This window comes from Brachyistius frenatus, unplaced genomic scaffold (genome assembly GCF_029030835.1).
Source record: "Brachyistius frenatus isolate BFR_SWC_R1_liver_20210118 unplaced genomic scaffold, ASM2903083v1 Contig_18, whole genome shotgun sequence".
In the NCBI taxonomy this organism is placed as follows: domain Eukaryota; kingdom Metazoa; phylum Chordata; class Actinopteri; family Embiotocidae; genus Brachyistius; species Brachyistius frenatus.
The window spans coordinates 785950-803580 of NW_027210617.1; the positions used below are offsets into that span (position 1 = coordinate 785950).

At 37.2% G+C, this 17631-nt stretch overlaps 1 protein-coding gene across 1 annotated transcript; it reads right to left on the bottom strand.

Annotated features, from left to right (window-relative positions):
• Nucleotides 1-1634: 1634 nt before the first annotated feature.
• adgrl4 (adhesion G protein-coupled receptor L4) lies at nucleotides 1635-14539 on the bottom strand. Its single transcript, XM_069694680.1, has 16 exons — nucleotides 14449-14539; nucleotides 13883-14032; nucleotides 10945-11094; nucleotides 10188-10337; nucleotides 9752-9822; nucleotides 8868-9041; nucleotides 8355-8538; nucleotides 8083-8196; nucleotides 7664-7863; nucleotides 5832-6011; nucleotides 4466-4669; nucleotides 3901-4121; nucleotides 3324-3390; nucleotides 3112-3203; nucleotides 2743-2911; nucleotides 1635-2172 (listed from the first exon to the last, which is right to left on the bottom strand). Exons 1-16 carry the CDS (start codon nucleotides 14492-14494, stop codon nucleotides 2110-2112), a joined length of 2235 nt encoding a protein of 744 aa, XP_069550781.1. The 5' UTR covers nucleotides 14495-14539; the 3' UTR covers nucleotides 1635-2109.
• Nucleotides 14540-17631: the final 3092 nt, after the last annotated feature.

Genomic DNA, 17631 nt, shown 5'->3' on the forward strand with positions numbered 1-17631 from the left:
CCATTGAACCTTGTGGTCATAGGTCTGATTTGTACAGATGAATGAGTCAAAGTAAACACAAGCTCTCTGAAGCAAAGCCATGCCGCCCTGTGACAACATCACAGTGACATGAACAATTTGTGAAAGATACGTCTCTCAACACTGGTTGCGGTCATGGATTACATAACCTTCATACCTTAAAAAAAAAAAAAAAAAAAAAAAAAAAAAAAAATGCGAATTACTTTTTAATAAAAAAATATTATAAAAATATATTTTGTTGTGATATTTCTTACATAAAGGCAAATGTAAATTTTGGGCAAAACCAAATTTTTAATCACTTATAAAATTAAACGGAGGGACAAATCCAGTGGCATTCATATCTGATCCCTCGGTGATGTGCAGCCATGTTGACTATAGGGAGAAGATTCTGGCTGGTTTACGCTTTTACTTCTCAAATAATAGCACAGGTCTTGTTTTTCTACTTTGTTCGCAGTACAGTACACTGTCCCCTGGCAGCAGAAAGATTTCCTCCAGGATGCAAACAAACAGTGTGGTGAATCGCTGCTCTTCATGCCTATTTTCGAAATTTGCTTGAGCCGTGTATGAACAGTTTGAGGGTGATGACATCAAGCGGCAATCAGCCGTAGTATTTATTCTTGTCATCTTTTAGGCTTGTGTTCTTATTGCACAGCACAGGGGTCCCTTATGTAATCGTACTCATGGAACCTTTCATACCTCTCTTATTCTCAGGCTTATTTTTATCTGGTCATCCACTTTTTTTTTTTTTTTTTTGCATTAGCCAGCAGAGGGCTCTAACATGACATTTTTGTCATGAAATTAAATTAAGAAACTTGGATTGTTTTGAATATTACAAAAATATGTTTGAGTTTATTACAGTCAAACCCAGTATCTATTTAACTGCTGGAGTCTTCTCCACTTTTACAGCACTGAGACGCGATGAAACTAATATTTTTCTGGAGTTTAAATGCCAGCACATGAAGTCAAGGTCAAGCGGGGCTGTTTACACTCCAGTCACATTTTTGTCAGTTTTAGTTGTAAATATATTACTGTTTAAAAACAGATTCAGATTAGGTAACAAAAAAGGCTAACACTAAGACTTAATTTTTAGTTAATTAGAGAATAAGATTTAGGACTGCATCTGTAAATTTCAGGACTTTCCGTTTGACTGTGTTTGATTTAATTATTTGGGTTTCAGACAATTTATGAATTTAAAGTGAAGAGAAGATTCATAATATCAGGAGTTTCATAAATTTGGTATATTGTTCGACCTGAGGCAATTGCTTCTTAAACTCATTACAACAATCTGCAGCCCAGGAGACAGACTGTACAATAATACTGGGAACTAAATAGAGTATACATATACATGTATTACCACTTTAATTTATGTCATTGCATTTAAATGTAATAAACAGAACATATTATGTGATTGTGTGTTGATTGTAAGGGCTTGTATAAAGAGTGTTTACCATTATGTCCAGTAGATGGGGCCATTGTCCTATGTAATCTTCACCATGTATTGTGGACTGGAAACACAGAAAATAATATTTAATTCGGTGTACACTCAGCTATGTCATTCAGAAAGTGAATTTGAAGAAAGCATTAAACAGAACCACTGATTTTGCACATAAAACAAGTGAGCAACAGAGATGTGTTGGTTTGGCACATTCATTTTAATAATTTACAAATCAATTTCAAACACAAGAAAGGAACAAAGACTGAGACTGTACAGGTTATTGGGAGTGTAATGCTGATAACTGCAAAGGTATTATATCAAAGTGAAAATATACAAACTATTTTCAATCTGCTGTTATTTTCTTAGAATAATGTCTTTTGTGAAAAAAGTTGCTACATCTGTTTTATTGTATTGTATATAAAAGTCAGGAATATAAATGAAACAAACATGATGTATTGATGACTCCAGTCTTTGAATAGGAAAATAAGACATTTAACTACAAGTGCTACATGTTCTCATTTATTTGACACCTTTACTAATCTATTCCTCCCACGGCATTTTTACAAAACTGAATGCATGAGTCACAGGATATTATGAAGCTGTACTGTCGACTATTATTGTACAAGAGCAGATGGTCAGGCTTTGGCTGCATTAATTCATCTTAGGCATTCAAAACAACATGGCACATTTTTAAAAAGCCTGTAGTACTCCTCCTGAATCTGGAACGAAACAAAGAAAACAGTACAGGATTAAAATGAATAATATAATATAATATAATATAATATAATATAATATAATATAATATAATATAATATAATATAATATAATATAATAATATACTATACTATACTATACTATACTATACTATACTATACTATACTATAATATAGTATAATATAATATAATATAACATGGTATTTATACTGAAATAATTATTATTTCCATGTTATGTTACTTGATACTTTTACTTAACAAATGTTTTACTTGGAACAGGTAAAAATATGATTTTCCTTTTTTATCAATCTATTTGACAGTTGACAGTCTGAAGAGAGGCAGGAAAGGAAAGGTCCCATATGTAAAAACGCCGTAGTGATGTGGTGTTTGTCCTAGTTAGAGATATATTATATTATATTATATTATATTATATTATATTATATTGTAATACTTTAATAAAAGCAATGTCATTAATTGTAATTGGCTTGCTTCTATTCTGTCCACAATAGTTAATAAATAAATAAATAAATAAATAAATAAAAGTATCCAGGCAAAATGAGGAGTTAGTATGTTACCTTTCTGGACAACACACAAAGGAAGATGAAGATGAACATTCCCTGGAAAGCGTTGGTGATGGTGAACAGATAGGCGGTGAGGGTGGTTTCGTTGAGAATGTGCAGCACTCCAAAGGTCCAGGTGGCACCGAGCACAAACAGTAGAGCCAAGGCACCACGGGCGCAGGACCTGAGGGGGATATTAGTGACTTAAACACCCTGCACATACAGCGACAAGCCTTCTTTTTGAGCAAACAAAGATTTGTAATTAATTAATTTGTAATATAATATTGCAAGTGCCCCACATGATATCACCACCAGATAAAGAACCTCACAATTTGACTTGTAATATGTTTTTGACATACTCAACAGGAGTACTGATAATCCTACCTGATGTTTTCATAGTGGCTGATTTCAGGCCTTTTCACAGCAGTGTGCCGGTACACCTTGTAGATGATTACCCCAAAAGCCAAGAGATTAACCTTTAGTGGAAACCGACCAAAACAAACACAATCAAATGAATATTTATCACTGAAACAATCCCTCTGCTGATTTGAATTAATATTTGAAAATTACAAAGTTACAAAGAGCTCTGATTTTACCAGAATGATCAAACATGCAGGTCCAATGAAGCTCCATATGAAGTGGTTTTCTGTGCTCAGCCAACACCTAAAATATAAAGTGTTCAATTTGTATTGAATCTGAATTTAAGTATTTTACAACCTTGGTCTAATCCAGCCTCATGTTAATTACAACAACATTGTATGGGACTGTACATACTGTACCTTCATCTAAGGACAAAAACAGTTGGTTAGAAAAACGACTTCCTCTCGTTTTAATGAACAACTAGGATTTCTTATGCATAAGCTTTCTCTTGCAATTGTATTTTGCACTAATAAACAGCAGGATATTTCTATTCAAACTCTCTGTGGTACTCAAAACCTTTCAGAATTTCTTTTAATTCAGTTATTAACTTCTGCCAGACAGTCCAAGCAACTCCAAATTCCTTTAAATCCCTGCAGGCCAAATTTTAATCTCTGTCCAATTGTACTTATAATTAATATAATTTGTTTATCTCACTCCCTGAAAAATGCTGGATGAGTATGAAAAGAAATCATTGTGCCAGCCTTTGTCTTATTGCATTTCCGCACGCAAAAAGCTGAAATATTTTTGGCTTACACTTTATCAGTGCCGTAATACTTGGAGCCTAACGTTGCCGAGATGGCCACCACTACTGCCGGGCTCCCATAGCCGAAGATATAAAAGTTACGGTGCAGAAAGCCTTTGTTGTAGATGACGCCGACCACTATTAGGTACAGATGGATGCCCTCGATGCACATCCAGGCAAAGGCCGCAAGGAAGAAATAGTGCAGCAGCCCTGCTATCACAGAGCAGAAGAGCTGCCAAGAAAACAGACAAGAAAAGAAAGGGAGAGATTTGACAATTTTATTATGTGTAAAATTTGCAATTTTGTTTCTATTTATCATAAATGTCATTTACCCTCATTAAACATTTGTTTATTTAGCCTCTCTTATAAAAAGCTGTCCTGCTATTTTTTTGTGGTTTAATGTCAAAGAAGCATTTAATACTGAAAGCCTGAAATACTGAATAAGCAGGATAAATAAAAGAGTGTTATTCAACATACCAGCAGAATGTAAATGAGAATGGATCTAAACTATTAAATGAGAGAACAGATCTGTCCAATGACAAGCAAGCGAGAGATTTGGTTTGAGTGTATCCTCACCTTATGTGTGTTCATGTTGATCCCCACCAGGAAGATGAACTCGGCCATGAAGAGGCTGCAGCACAGGTTTTTGTGGATGGTGGTTCTGGTGCTCTGGATCTCACTGAAGAACCAGAAGGTAAAGATGCACATGGACAGACAGATGAGGGAGATGATCATCCCAAGCTGGGTGATCCGGGTCAGGATGTTATGGTGGGCCACCAGCTGGGAAGCAAATGGAAAGGAAGGTATTTCATTCACAGTTTCATGGTATGCTGAAGCTGTAATTTGTTGTGTTTTCTGTTTAAAAGCACAACATAGGTACAGTATAGGCTGAGGTCGCATCAATATGATGGCCTGTAGATAGACTGGGTCCACTCTGGTCCTGACACTCGTATATTATACATATGGTCTGTTGTCGTCACATAAAAAGTGAGTCTGTGTGATTCATCTAAATTAACACCGCTGTTGTTTTTTCTTTTCTTGGCAAATTAATTGTCCCTTTTTAAACACACACTCAGACTATACAAAAGCACTGCTCCCACATCTCCTCCCAACTCTTAGTTCTTGCGTTGATTTGGTACTTCCAATACACTTCACAGTTTGAATAAGAAAAATGAACAGTGGGCTGGGAAAAGTTTCAGAATTTAGAGGCAATACTGAGTGTATATTTAAAAAATAGTGGGTGGATATCTCTTAGAGTTTCTCTGCCATCAAATATGTGCAGTGAGGCACCTTGCCTCCACGATATGCTTACCTCAAAAGGCTTCCACTGACTTTGGATTGGGTTAGGGTTAGGGACAGATTGGACAGTTTTAGGGCAGGAAGGAAGAGAACTTACAATAGTCTTGAAAAGTAAAAATGGTCCTATAGTGTAATATTAAAAATGTATGCTTTCAACCCAAAACACTGGAACTGGCCTTTAAAAAAACCTGTAATATGACCCTAAACAATAAGTAGGAACATTTATTACATTATGTTTTAACAAATCAAACCACCTATCTCTAAATTTGGAGAGAGAAATGAAATGAAGGATTAAGTGTCCCTTCATTGACAACGTCCTAAATTCACTAAACCATTTAAAACCTTATCTGAAAATGTTCAAATCAATTGTTATTACACATAATTTTCACAGGACAGTGGCTGGTTACAATCTAAGCATAACGTATATCTTAGGGGTACAAAAGGAAAATATACAGAATTTGTATGTGTTAAAAATTAGAACAAACTGACATTGAAAATGTGTGAACTCCAGACAATCAGCTCAGCATGATGGTCAACATTTTAACCTAAAAATCCTCTGAATAAAGAATTCAAAACTACAATGAAAAAAAAGGAAATACCTTTGAACTGTAACAGTATAGTATTTTAATGTACGATCACTCACATTGGCTCGGCCTGAGGACATGAGGATGGCAAAGTGTGTGAGGTGATTGCAGGAGCAGGTGGTAGCATTGCTGTTGACGTGGACTGTCTTGCAGCCATGAGTAGCCCAGCGGCCCTGCAGGCTGCCCACCTCGTACTCCCAGAAGGCACACTTCGTCACATCAGCTTTAGGGTCTATGGGCTTCAGGGGAGGGAGAGGAACAAAGACGCTGTTAACTGCGGATGCAGCAGTTTTTTTTTTTATTATTTGTTTTTGTTGCGCAATGCTTTGTGATGCCACATTAGTAGGAGGTTACAACTGCTTGTGCAGGTCTCAACAAAAAAAAAGCAGTGAAAAAGGATAACGGAAGTTCATCAAGAGTCTGTGTGCAACAGACTTTAGACATTATATTAAAAATACTTTGATATACTTTTGTTTTATGCACCATTTTTATTGTTGTGCTACATTGACGTTTTCCCACATTATTTCTGTGTTTTTGCATTTTATTTATTTTTTCTTTTATTTCTAACTTTAAACTTGCTCACAATTTTAGGGCTTAGACTGTAAGTATTTTTGTGCAAGAGAGTCCTCACTGGGATGTACGAATGTACAGAAGTCCAAATATGCTGCCAAGGGAGGATTATTTATCGCTGAAACATGTACATTTGGAAGGGAAGAGGTCAATATAGTTTTCATAAGTGATTATGTCCAATTTTACTTCAAATATGATAATAGTAAATTTGAACTTCATTCCGTTAGATTTGTAATCAGCCCATCCTATACAAGATTTTGTTATAGGTCATGTGTAAATAGTAATTTGTACTCTTGAATCTCTTTAATTTCCCTTCAAATTAACAATACGTGTTCAAAGCTTGTCATAAAACACTGAACAGAAGCCACATGGAAAAAAAAAAAAACAGTGCATTACAGGGAAAAAAAAAACATTTCACTGGTGGCAGCATAAGATTGGAGCCCACATAATAGATTGTTTCTCTTTAAAGGCAATTTACAGAGAATGTTCACTGCTCAACATAAATCAACAGCTCCTTTGTTGGACTTAAACCTCACGGGTCCAACAAAAATAATGATTTTACTTTCTCATACATTTTAATTATCTTAAAAGAAAACACCAGTATATTAACTTTTAGGGTTATTTATCTCATTACCTACTTTTCTCCATCATCTCTACATGTTTCCTCTGCGTTTTCTCCTTAAATGAAAGGTCATGACAGAAATACATGGACCAAAATCTTTAGATTTCCTAAAAAGAACCTTTAACACAAAGTGCTAAGTGTTCCTCCAATGTGAGTTTATTTAAATTTGGCTTAAATGGAAACTATCAGTTGTCGAGTTGCTGCCAGACCCAGTCTGGAAATATATAAGCTATTTCTCACAACATAACAGCAACGCAGAGATGTTCACAGTCTGACATGGATACATATGATGCGATATTACAGAGGGAACTTAACACGATACTGTTAGTTAATGTTAAAAATAAATTACTCCACCGAACGTGGAACTAGCAGCTAGTTTAAAGTGGCAGAAAAACATTTTGGAATTAAAATGGGTAAAAATTCTTAAATAAAATGAACCATTTTATAAATGCTGCTCTCAATCAGATCATCTTGAATGAACTGCAGCGTGTTTCAGCAAATGTCTCTTTACATTAAATAAAAAAGAATAATAAAGACCCGGCTCACAGTGACAATGCTTTTCAAGAAAATCCTAAAGAAAAACCTCACTGGTAAAGAAAACAGTGCCTTTCTGTAGCCGCATACATTTGGAAAGTATATGTTAAGAGTGCAGGAGTGAAAAACAATGTAGCCAGCCTCAGCAGTCTGTGTAGTCTTTACCTCATTGTGCCTCAGAGTGAAGGTGACATGGTCAAGTTGGTAAACGTCAGCAGGTTTGATGGCTGCTGCTACGACTTGGGAGTTGACAGTGATTTCCCCTGTTCCCGCATACCGCGAGTAGTCAGTGACACCTGGGTCGCTGCTGGGCTTCAGGATGTCACTGATGCTGTCATATCGCACAAACACCACCGACACACTTCCTGATGGACAAAAGAACAGTCGGACAAAGACGGGAGGGAGTCACATTTTCTGTATTTCTGATCAAACTTTTACTTTTGCCTTAGCCAGGCAATTATCACATGGCTTTATATTATTAGTTTGCTTGTCTCTCAGGTCATAGAAAGCACGGACAAAAGAAAAAAAAAATCATCTTTGTCATAGACGGCAGTTGATTGTATATTCCTTTCACATCCCTTTACCATTTCTGTCTGCCTCTGGTCTCTGTTTTGGTGTTAGGTTGATGTGATCTCCTCCCATGGAAGCAGACACTTTAGCTCTTGTGTGATGAGCATCTAAGGTGAAGAGTCTCAATTCTGTGGTTGATGATTAAAAAGAAAAAAGTGAGGGAAATCAAGAAATAAAAAAACTGAAAATGACCCCACTTTCCTGCACACAGGTGGGAATAAATGGCAGGGCAATTTAATATAATTTGAGTGTCTGTGAGAGCTCTCCATGTTCATAATTATCTTACCCATTTCAGTATCTTTGATTTCCAGCTCAGTTGGAGTTATGTAGTTGCTGGCCAGAGTCAGAGCACTTCCTTCAACAATGTGCAGCAGCTTGGTGATGGTGTGCTCACGACGCTCTTCTTTCATTCTGCTCCAAGCCACCAGTTCATCCTTTTCCACCAGGTTGTTTACCGCTTTCACTAATTTCTGTTTGAACAGACATTTTCTTTAGTAGGACATTTGCAATAATATAGAATTTACTTTATGTCTGCACAGATTTGTCTCTTCTGGCCTTTCCTTTTTTTTACTGGATGTGATTACGTTTCTAACTAGTCTGTACAAGATAAAGGCCGGAGAATGATTTTGGTGTGATTGTCAGCTTTTGGGGAAAAAAACAACCTTTAGCAAAATTTCAAAAAAACACAACTGAACTGTATTCAGTGCCATTTTTTTCATAAAGCAGTTCAAAGTGTAACTGCTTCTCAGGATGAACTGTAAATGTTGACTAAGGAACAAGAATGGTAAACAAAGGTTACTGAAAGAGTTGAGTTAATGGCAGATGGTTTGACAGGGTAATCCTTCTCTGCCAGCATCGATGCGGATCGACTCAAGGCCTCAACATATGCGATCACTTCCACTGAGGTAAGTTCACCAGACGTCTGCTTGGCAATTTCCTTCAGTAGACTGTGGGGCTCTGTGAGGTTGCTCATCTAGGGGAGGGAAAACGTATTTGAAATCAAATAATTTAAAGAGTATTGTACGACCTAAAATGTTCATTTTCCAGACTTTGAAATAGCCAAACTTTGCACTTATACTTGCAGCTTGAATGTAGCTCACTTTTAAACTCACACATGTTCACGTTCATATTTAGCAAGACAACACATGCTAAAATTTGCCACCGACAGGAAAGAAAAGCAGCGGAAGCTCCTGCAGGAAGTGTTGAAGTTTTCTTTTGTTTGTCATAGTTGTTACATATTGTGTATAGTTGTAAAACTTTAAATAGAAAACCATTTTCATTTATTCTATAACATTTTTTTGCTGGAATTTACATAAAATGTACTGCTGTTAAACTGCAAATATTAGCTTCAGAATTTAATTTAGTTTAACCATCAGGCAAGTGAGTTTGAAAAATAATTGTCACCTAACCAGAACATGTTCTTATCTCTTCTGCTCTCCAGTAGCCTGCTGCTTCTACTTTTCTTGCCTGAAGGTGGCACAACTGAAGGTCCAGAGCAGTAGAACTGCTGGTACTGCCTGTAGCATTTGTATTATCGTGGCTGGTGCTGTGAGTCCATGTTAATGTACAACATTTAGTAGTTTCAGACTGTTTTATGGTTATCTTCTGTCTCTCCAACAGATGGCAGCGTCATCACATCTATTTTTACTTTATTCGACTGAAATCCAGAGGAGGGGCACTTACATATTCAAGTGTTTTGTTGACAGTCTGTGTCAGACATCTGATGTTGTCATGGCAGTTTTTCTGGGTATGCTCTGGAAAGAAACCATTTTCAAAATTATCACTTCTATTCATTTCCATGATTTCACGAGGATAAAGGTTGTTGCAGCAGAGTCTGAATTTAATTTTAAGCAATGTTGGTGACAAAGACAGGTACGCTTTTGCTCTCTTTGTCATCAACATTGCTTAAAATGTTTAAACAAAATTTTAGGATTACACCGTTTGCTTGATGTGTTGCGTAATCGATTCTCCAAGACAATGTTTAAAATGGCTGCGTCTGTGTTCTGTGTGCATGTAAAAGAGAAAGTAAAAAAAACAAAGATGAAGAAAAATGTACGTCCTTGAATGTAAGTGCCAGTGCGAGTGTGCTGTGTGTGTGCTCTTCCATCCTCATACCGACCTTTACATCTTACACCTCTCTCCGGATGAAAGTGCTTAGTGCCTGAAGTTGGGACATAATCACGCTGACAGGTGCAATAGAACGATCCATTCGTATTATGGCAGTGTGAGTTTGGTCCACAGACCTGTCCTGACTTGCATTCATCAATATCTGAAAGATGCAAAGGAAGAGTTCAGCTTCAATTAAAGCAGCACAATTTGATTTTAGTGACACTCTTTTAACTTGAATTCTGCTTACCAAAATTAACACACTTATAGACATTTGACTTTGAAGTATTTCTACCTCAAAATACTGGAAGATTAAGTGAAGTTAATTCATTTTCTTTTTACAAACCTAGAATGTGGAATACTTGTCTGCATACTACTCATTGAATATTTATAAATCAGCTCGTAAAATCAGCTACTTGTTTCTGAATCTGTATTAAATGGTGAGACATCTGCAGGGGTACTTCATTCTCTAGTAGGAGTTGAAGGTGCTGCTCCTCTGGTGTAAAATAAGCAAAAGATCTCAGATGGTTTCTCACATTAGCAGATGGGAAAGAAGTGAAAGGTTGAGGAAAAAAATCCCCTCCAACATATTTATCCTCTACTGTGCAGCGAACGAGACACCCTCACAGCTGCATGGTAACTGCTTTAACACACACTGTATCTGTGTGTTAGGCCCTCTGTCAGAGTTTATTATCTGCTGCTGGTCATTACGGGTGCAAAAACAAATCTTTATACATTTTATAGTCCCGAGCAAGTCAGTCATGCATTACCGGTGCATCCAGTGCCATCGTTGGGCTGGAACTCAGTTGGTCCTGTTGATGTGTATCCGGAGACGCATGTACAGTAGTAGCTGCCCAGTGTGTTGGTGCAGTACCCCCTGTCCCCGCAGATATTAGTCACATTCTGGCACTCGTTGTCGTCTGTGGAGAGAAAGTAAGAATGGAAAGCAAACTGGGTGTGTTGAGAATAAAAAACCAAAAAACAGAAATTAAGATAGTCTTAACACCTTCAGCCTCTTCAGATTTAATTGGATTCTACTGAGTTTACATTTTACTGATTCACCCAGGAAGTGTGTGAAATCAACTGGTCTGCAGATTAATGACTAGAAACAGTCATGAGACTATTAAGATGTTCTTTAATTTTGTTAAAAAATGAAATGGTATTCAGATTTAGAAAAAAAAAACTAATTTTGTGTTAAAACTCTTCATTTCAAATATGTTTTATTCTAACAAGGATATATTTAGCCTTTGATGCTATTAAACCATTAAATTGCCAGTTTAAAAAAAAAAATCAACTCTACTGCAAATAAATACCTGAACATATGGCAGTTCCGCAAGTTTTTCTGGATATTTACAATAAATTGTAAATAAGTAATGACAAAGCCCGAGTGCAGGTTTATCAAAAGTGTATTACTTAAAAACCTGTACGTGTTTAGGCTGAAATGCATTTCACTCTACTGAGAAATTTAAATCTCAGCTCTGCTTCTCCAACAATAAATGTATTCCTCTTAGACTGCTGAACATTAATGCCAAATGACTGGGCTGTTCGAGTGCAATTGTTCTTTGACAACAAAAACTGATGTTAGCCCTTGATGATTAACTTCAAATAATGCAGTGAGTTATCTCTGATTCAGTGGACAGATAACAACACAAAACACTAAAGTTACCAGCAAATACTTTACAGGCCATGGAGACAGCATGCCTGACATAAACATCTGATTTCCAAAAACAGAAACCAGAAATAATATTCAAACTTTTGACACATTTCACCGTCAATTTTAGGAACAATTATTTTATAGAAATATTCTTCTGTAACAATCTGGTTTTCGATAATAATCCCTTTATTAATCCAGAAATCTGGTACAATCATCAGAGTATCTCCAAATCCTTTTTCTATCATACAGGCATGTTGTTTTTTTTTCTGGCTTTGAGCACATGCTGATACAAGTATGGTCTTGAACTACGCTCCACAATTGCTATTTTAGTAATTACTAAATTTGATCCCGATCCTGGGCGCTGGTGTGGATTTGAACTTGATGAAGCTCCATTGTTGTCTTCTTGGGCTCCACTAACTTAATCTAGTCTTGATTAAAGCCTTGGCTGGCAGTAACCTGCATGCAGTTTTAATTGTTCACATATGTGATTGCTGAGCAGTTTTTTGCCTGTGTTTGATTTAAAAAACTTATATCAAAACCAAGCAGTTTGCTGTGGATGCTGCTGTGGTCCTCTCATTACAGAAAGTGCTGTTCCAGCTTTCTTTCCAACCACAACTTTTCATCTCTTGTCTCCCAGTTTATTGGAAATGACCTTGTAAGACTTCCCGCTGTTGTTTTCACTGGTCTCGGTATGATGAACGCTCTGCTCTTCCTCTCCTTTTACCTTTTGCACAAAAGCTGTGCGGTAAGGGAAATCCTCTGCTCTGATGAGGGAGTTGACCACGTCCAAGGAGGAAATACCTCCGTGACAAACAGGACACTTTAACTGTCATTCATACACAAACATGCCACGCACATATTTTATAATACAATTTGATGTTTTTATCGTCAAGTACAGAATCTGTATTTCTGTACTGTTGCCATGCTACTGTTGAAACATTGTGTTACAATGCCACATGGATTAACTTTTTATTTCAATTTTTTTTTTCTGAGATCCATTATTAGCAAAGATTATACTTTTTTTTATTGGGTAACTTTCCAGAGCAGTTTGGTTGTAACACGTTAAATAATCATAAGTTCACAAATAACTCCACTCTTATTCTAAATTTGTATTTACAAAGGAAATCAGTCATTGTTCTCTATATATAATGATCCTCTATACAGTGACTTTGATTTTCAGTTTCTTTTGGCCCTTGACATGTGTGAGCTGTGCTGTTTTTGGGATCAGACTTGGTCAGGAAACAAAACGGGCTCCAGGAATTCTAAACAGCCCAGAAATACAACAGGAGTAACAATGCTGATTGAAAGGCAGAGCTGGCCATTAAAAATGTTACTAATAAAGCTGCATAGTGGAGATATTTTTCTTCACCTTGCAGTGTTTTTTTTTTCTGTGATTAACTCTGCAGGGGCCAAATAGCTGCTAATACAAAGTATAGCTGTTCCCAAGCAATACAACCAGTCCATCAAATATAAACTGTGGCCCAGATTACTCACAACTACCTTAATTCACCCACTTGGTGCCTCGATTATTTGAGAGTAAGCAAATGAATTATTATATGCAATTACAACACTAAAACAATAGTCAGAAACAAATTTTCTTGCACATAAAAATCTTCAGGTGGTTAATTTTCTTCTGCTCTGTGGACTTCTTTGAGATAATTGGAGATAAATGGTTCCAGGAGAGCAATACTGTGCAGATCAGGTTGATTTGATCAAAATGACCACAGATAGTATTTTAACTCTTTTTAAGTTTTGATACAAACTGAATCGGCGTCTTAAGAAGCTTTCATTTATCTTGTGATATATTTTTAAGGGCTTAAATCAGAGTTTCTGTGCACTGTACAATCAACCATCATGCTCTAAAAATTGTAAATTAATCCACATGTGTCCAAACGTTGGCTTCATACTTCTATATGATATGAGCTGTCAGAAACAACAAAGGCTTCCTAAAATAGTCAGGGCTTCCGTGGCAGCTACACAGAAGGCTCGCTGTGCTCTTGCATCATTGTAAATACCCTGTAATACATGGGCTGGATTTGTGTGTCTATATTCACCATTGCAAAATCTGGTTCCATCTCCGGTATATCCATGGTTACAGAAGCAGGCGTTGTTTGATTTGTTCAGGGTCATACATGTCGCGAGTTGGTGACAAGAATCACAAATGTCAGAGAGGCTGCATGGGTCCATCAGACTCGAGAGCCATGCTGCGCAGAGACAAGAGAAACACTGTCTATATGTATACTTATACCAGGACATTAATATTCCAAACCATTTTGGGAATCTGGTGGGGCCCGTTTGAGATGTGTGGTTCTGGTATAAAAAACAAAACGTAAAAAAAAATCTCTGGCTGTGATAACCTGTTAATTCTTCTCAAATCTTTTAACAGAATCAGTGTCAATGATTCACTGAGCTACACAAATACCAGTTTAAAATACAGCTTAAATGGCAACACAAATATTCATGTGTAAATATAAACAATTATAATGTCAATCTTATCTCAACTATACATCCCTCACAAACTTAGTATAGTTAAACATGGAGACCCCATGAATAGAAATTAATTTACAGGTGTCTAACCGGAATACACCTGCCATGCTGTAGTACATATAAGCTCACGTACCTGTCAAAAGTACGAGTTTCATTGGTGACTTGAGCAAAGAGTCCATACTCGCAGCGGGTCTGGATTTTACTTTCAGCTCAGACTGCGGTGGGCTGTCTAGTGACGTCGTCCATTTCCTTGCCTCAGTTTTCCTGTTTCCCTAAACCTGGCCCTTCCTGTCCTGATCTTTAATCTGCTTTCAAAAACATACAGCCTGCTCCCTTCTGTAAGCACACAGCACCCACACACACTTTGTCTCACTTGGATTCATTTTATACCACATGAAACGGGAGTTCTAGCAGCATTCAGTCACTTTTTTTTTGTGGAGTTGTTGATACTTTGACTTATGTCGCCATTTTGGAAGCCTCCAAGCCATTGTTCTCACTTTGACATGTACAGTAGGCTACATAAACACAGGCCAAAACAACACCAACTAACTCCACTGAAGGACGACCCCCTCCCTTCCGCAGAGGACTAAACACAAATTCACACACACATTCCAGCACGGTGTGTCTTCCAGCCACCATCTCAGTGTTCCTCAGACAAAGCTATAAATATCTGCAGATCATCCAGGCCTGTACTGCTAGAATTAACTGAGGATACAAGCCTATGAATTCCAGTTTATATACTGCATAATGTGATGCAGATTGTTTGATGTATACAAAGTTAGAAAACAAAGGGAAAGTAAATAATGATTTCGGCAAATACATTTTTATCAGTGGCCAAATTTTAATTTACACTCAAGGTTATTTTTTTTCCCCCTGAATTTTTGTTGAACTATCTTGTTTTTCACATTTCCTTTAAAACAGATATATATTGAAGGTACCATGTTCCATTTATAAAGCTGTTGAAACACTTTGCAGCTTGCTATTGTTCACATTTCTATACACACTGCCTTGAAAACGCTGTGTGTTTCTATGAACATGGCCAGAGTAATCATAGTATTGTATAAAATGGCTATATAAACAGAATTTTGAGGCCTTTTATACTGTGGCTGCATGTTAAGTCTGTGCTTTTGAAGATAAGTTATAAAGCAACACATTATATTATGGATTCTTTGCCAGCTGTCATGGACTAATGACCCCATTCTCCGTGAGGGAAACGAGCAGGGCCAGGTGTTATTTAGTGTTGCTGGGCTACTGACCCACACAAAAAGTTTTTCATCTTCCCTAAAAGCCACTGCCACTCATTTCAAATGCAGATATTTACAGTTTTCCTTTTTCACCACACCCATGAATATCAATACTCCCAATTGCCGTTTTAAAGTGGAATTTAACTGCCACTGCAGTTACAAAACAGGTGAATTCAAATGTGAAACACTGACAACAGTCAGAAAGAAGAAGTAGCCATTCAGGTGTAACTGAGGTCTTTTCAAACCGCCTTCTTTTTTGGCACACAAACACATTCATTGATGAATAGTTTCACTTGGAAGATAAGTTCTTTGTTGACTGTATTGCAATCTGTGGAGGCGGTTTGAATTGCTTAGGCAAGGCGTTCAGTTTATTGCTGAGAAAGGCAGCTGCTTTGAATGACACCATTAGAATTGCTCTGCATTACTGTCCTGGGAAAGTGCTTGGTGAAAACCACATTTGAATGTCTCGCTCTGACACTCTCCTCACGGTAAGGAAGGAAGTGATGTTGCCTCGAACAAACCTGGACTGATTGCACCCTTCCTCCTCCGCTTTTTTTGTCTTAGGAAATCTCTCATTTGGTAAGAAATTCGTAAAAGCCCACAGGAGCCTGCTTGCTCCACAATGACATTGTAAAAAAGACACCTAAGAGAAAAGATCTCTTCAACTGTGTGGAGGCAGTTTTGTGTAAATGTTTCCTCTTTTGCTTCCCTCTCTCATGGATATGGAAATTTGACTGTACAGTTGCAAAATTTTGCGTGGGTTTGCATGTGTGTGTATGCGAGCAAAAGAAGAGTGTTGTTTATGCTATTCAAGCGATATTGAGATTTGCAATACAGATACAGTGGAGGATCTATTTTGACACCTCTCACACATATCTGTTCTGATGTTGGCCTTATGTTCAGCCATGATGGGGGGACTGAACGCTGGGGCACAGATGGCGGCAACTGTCTAATAAACTTGCAGCTCTTGAATATTTCAGTGCACAAGGTTGGAAAGACAAAGTACGCTTTCTGCTCGGGTTCAGAGATGCCAGCTGCTATGTGTGTGTGGAAAACTCTGTTACACTTACATTACGCTTATGCATAGGTGGCGCTGATTCGACAAAACAGCCTGCGATTTCTTAATGGGGAATACCCATCCTAAAAATGAAATAACACCTGTCGGGCATTTCAAGAAGTGAAAGGTAATTCAATTTTGGTTAAAAATGAGATTTTGTCACTTTTGTTGGTCAGCTTTTGGTCAGGGAAAGATAAGAGGATCAAGAATATCCTCTTATAAAGTTAAAAAAATAAAAATAAAATAAAAAAATCACAATTTCAGGGCTCTTTTACAAGCTATTTGACTGACCAGTGAAAAGGGAACCTCAAAAGCCATTTTTGTCAGCTTATGTGTTCCAGACTACACTTTCAGAGACCAAAAAACTGATTTGATTTTGCAGGACAATACATAGTTCTACTAAATTAGAAAAGCATAAAAATGAATATGGTGGAACAAACTGGGTGATTAATCAGAGGAAATAGGTTTAACGAAGCTGTACATTGTTATATCAAAAATTTAGATTTTTCTAAACACTGAAAAGTCCTGCGTTCTGATAATTTATGCACAGCGCGTTATGGTAGAGTAAGATGTGTCTTCATCGTTACAACCTGTTGACATATTTTGTTATTAAAAAAAAAGGCTCACAAAATAAATTAAAAAAATGTACTTCCTTTTACCAACAGTTAAACGTTAATGCCCCAACATATATGATGAAGCTCATGACTTAACCTGAAGCTATGTAATAACTCAACGATTTATATGTACAGTAGCTACTGTGACTCTGACTGCTCACCTGTCTGAAGTGTAGAAATGTGGAGCATGTCAATCACCGTTAAATCCTGACTGACCCTGTCTCCGTGTCGGGAATAATTAACGAAAGTGAATAGGCCTAATTAATTGTTGTGCCAAGCGCATAAATTTGCACAGCAGCTCTCAGTTTGGAGACGCTCATAATCTCTTGATTCTGTTCATTGCAGTCATTTGGTAATAAATAGGTGGAGGGGGGGGAGGGAGGGGGGAATCCCGCAAACAG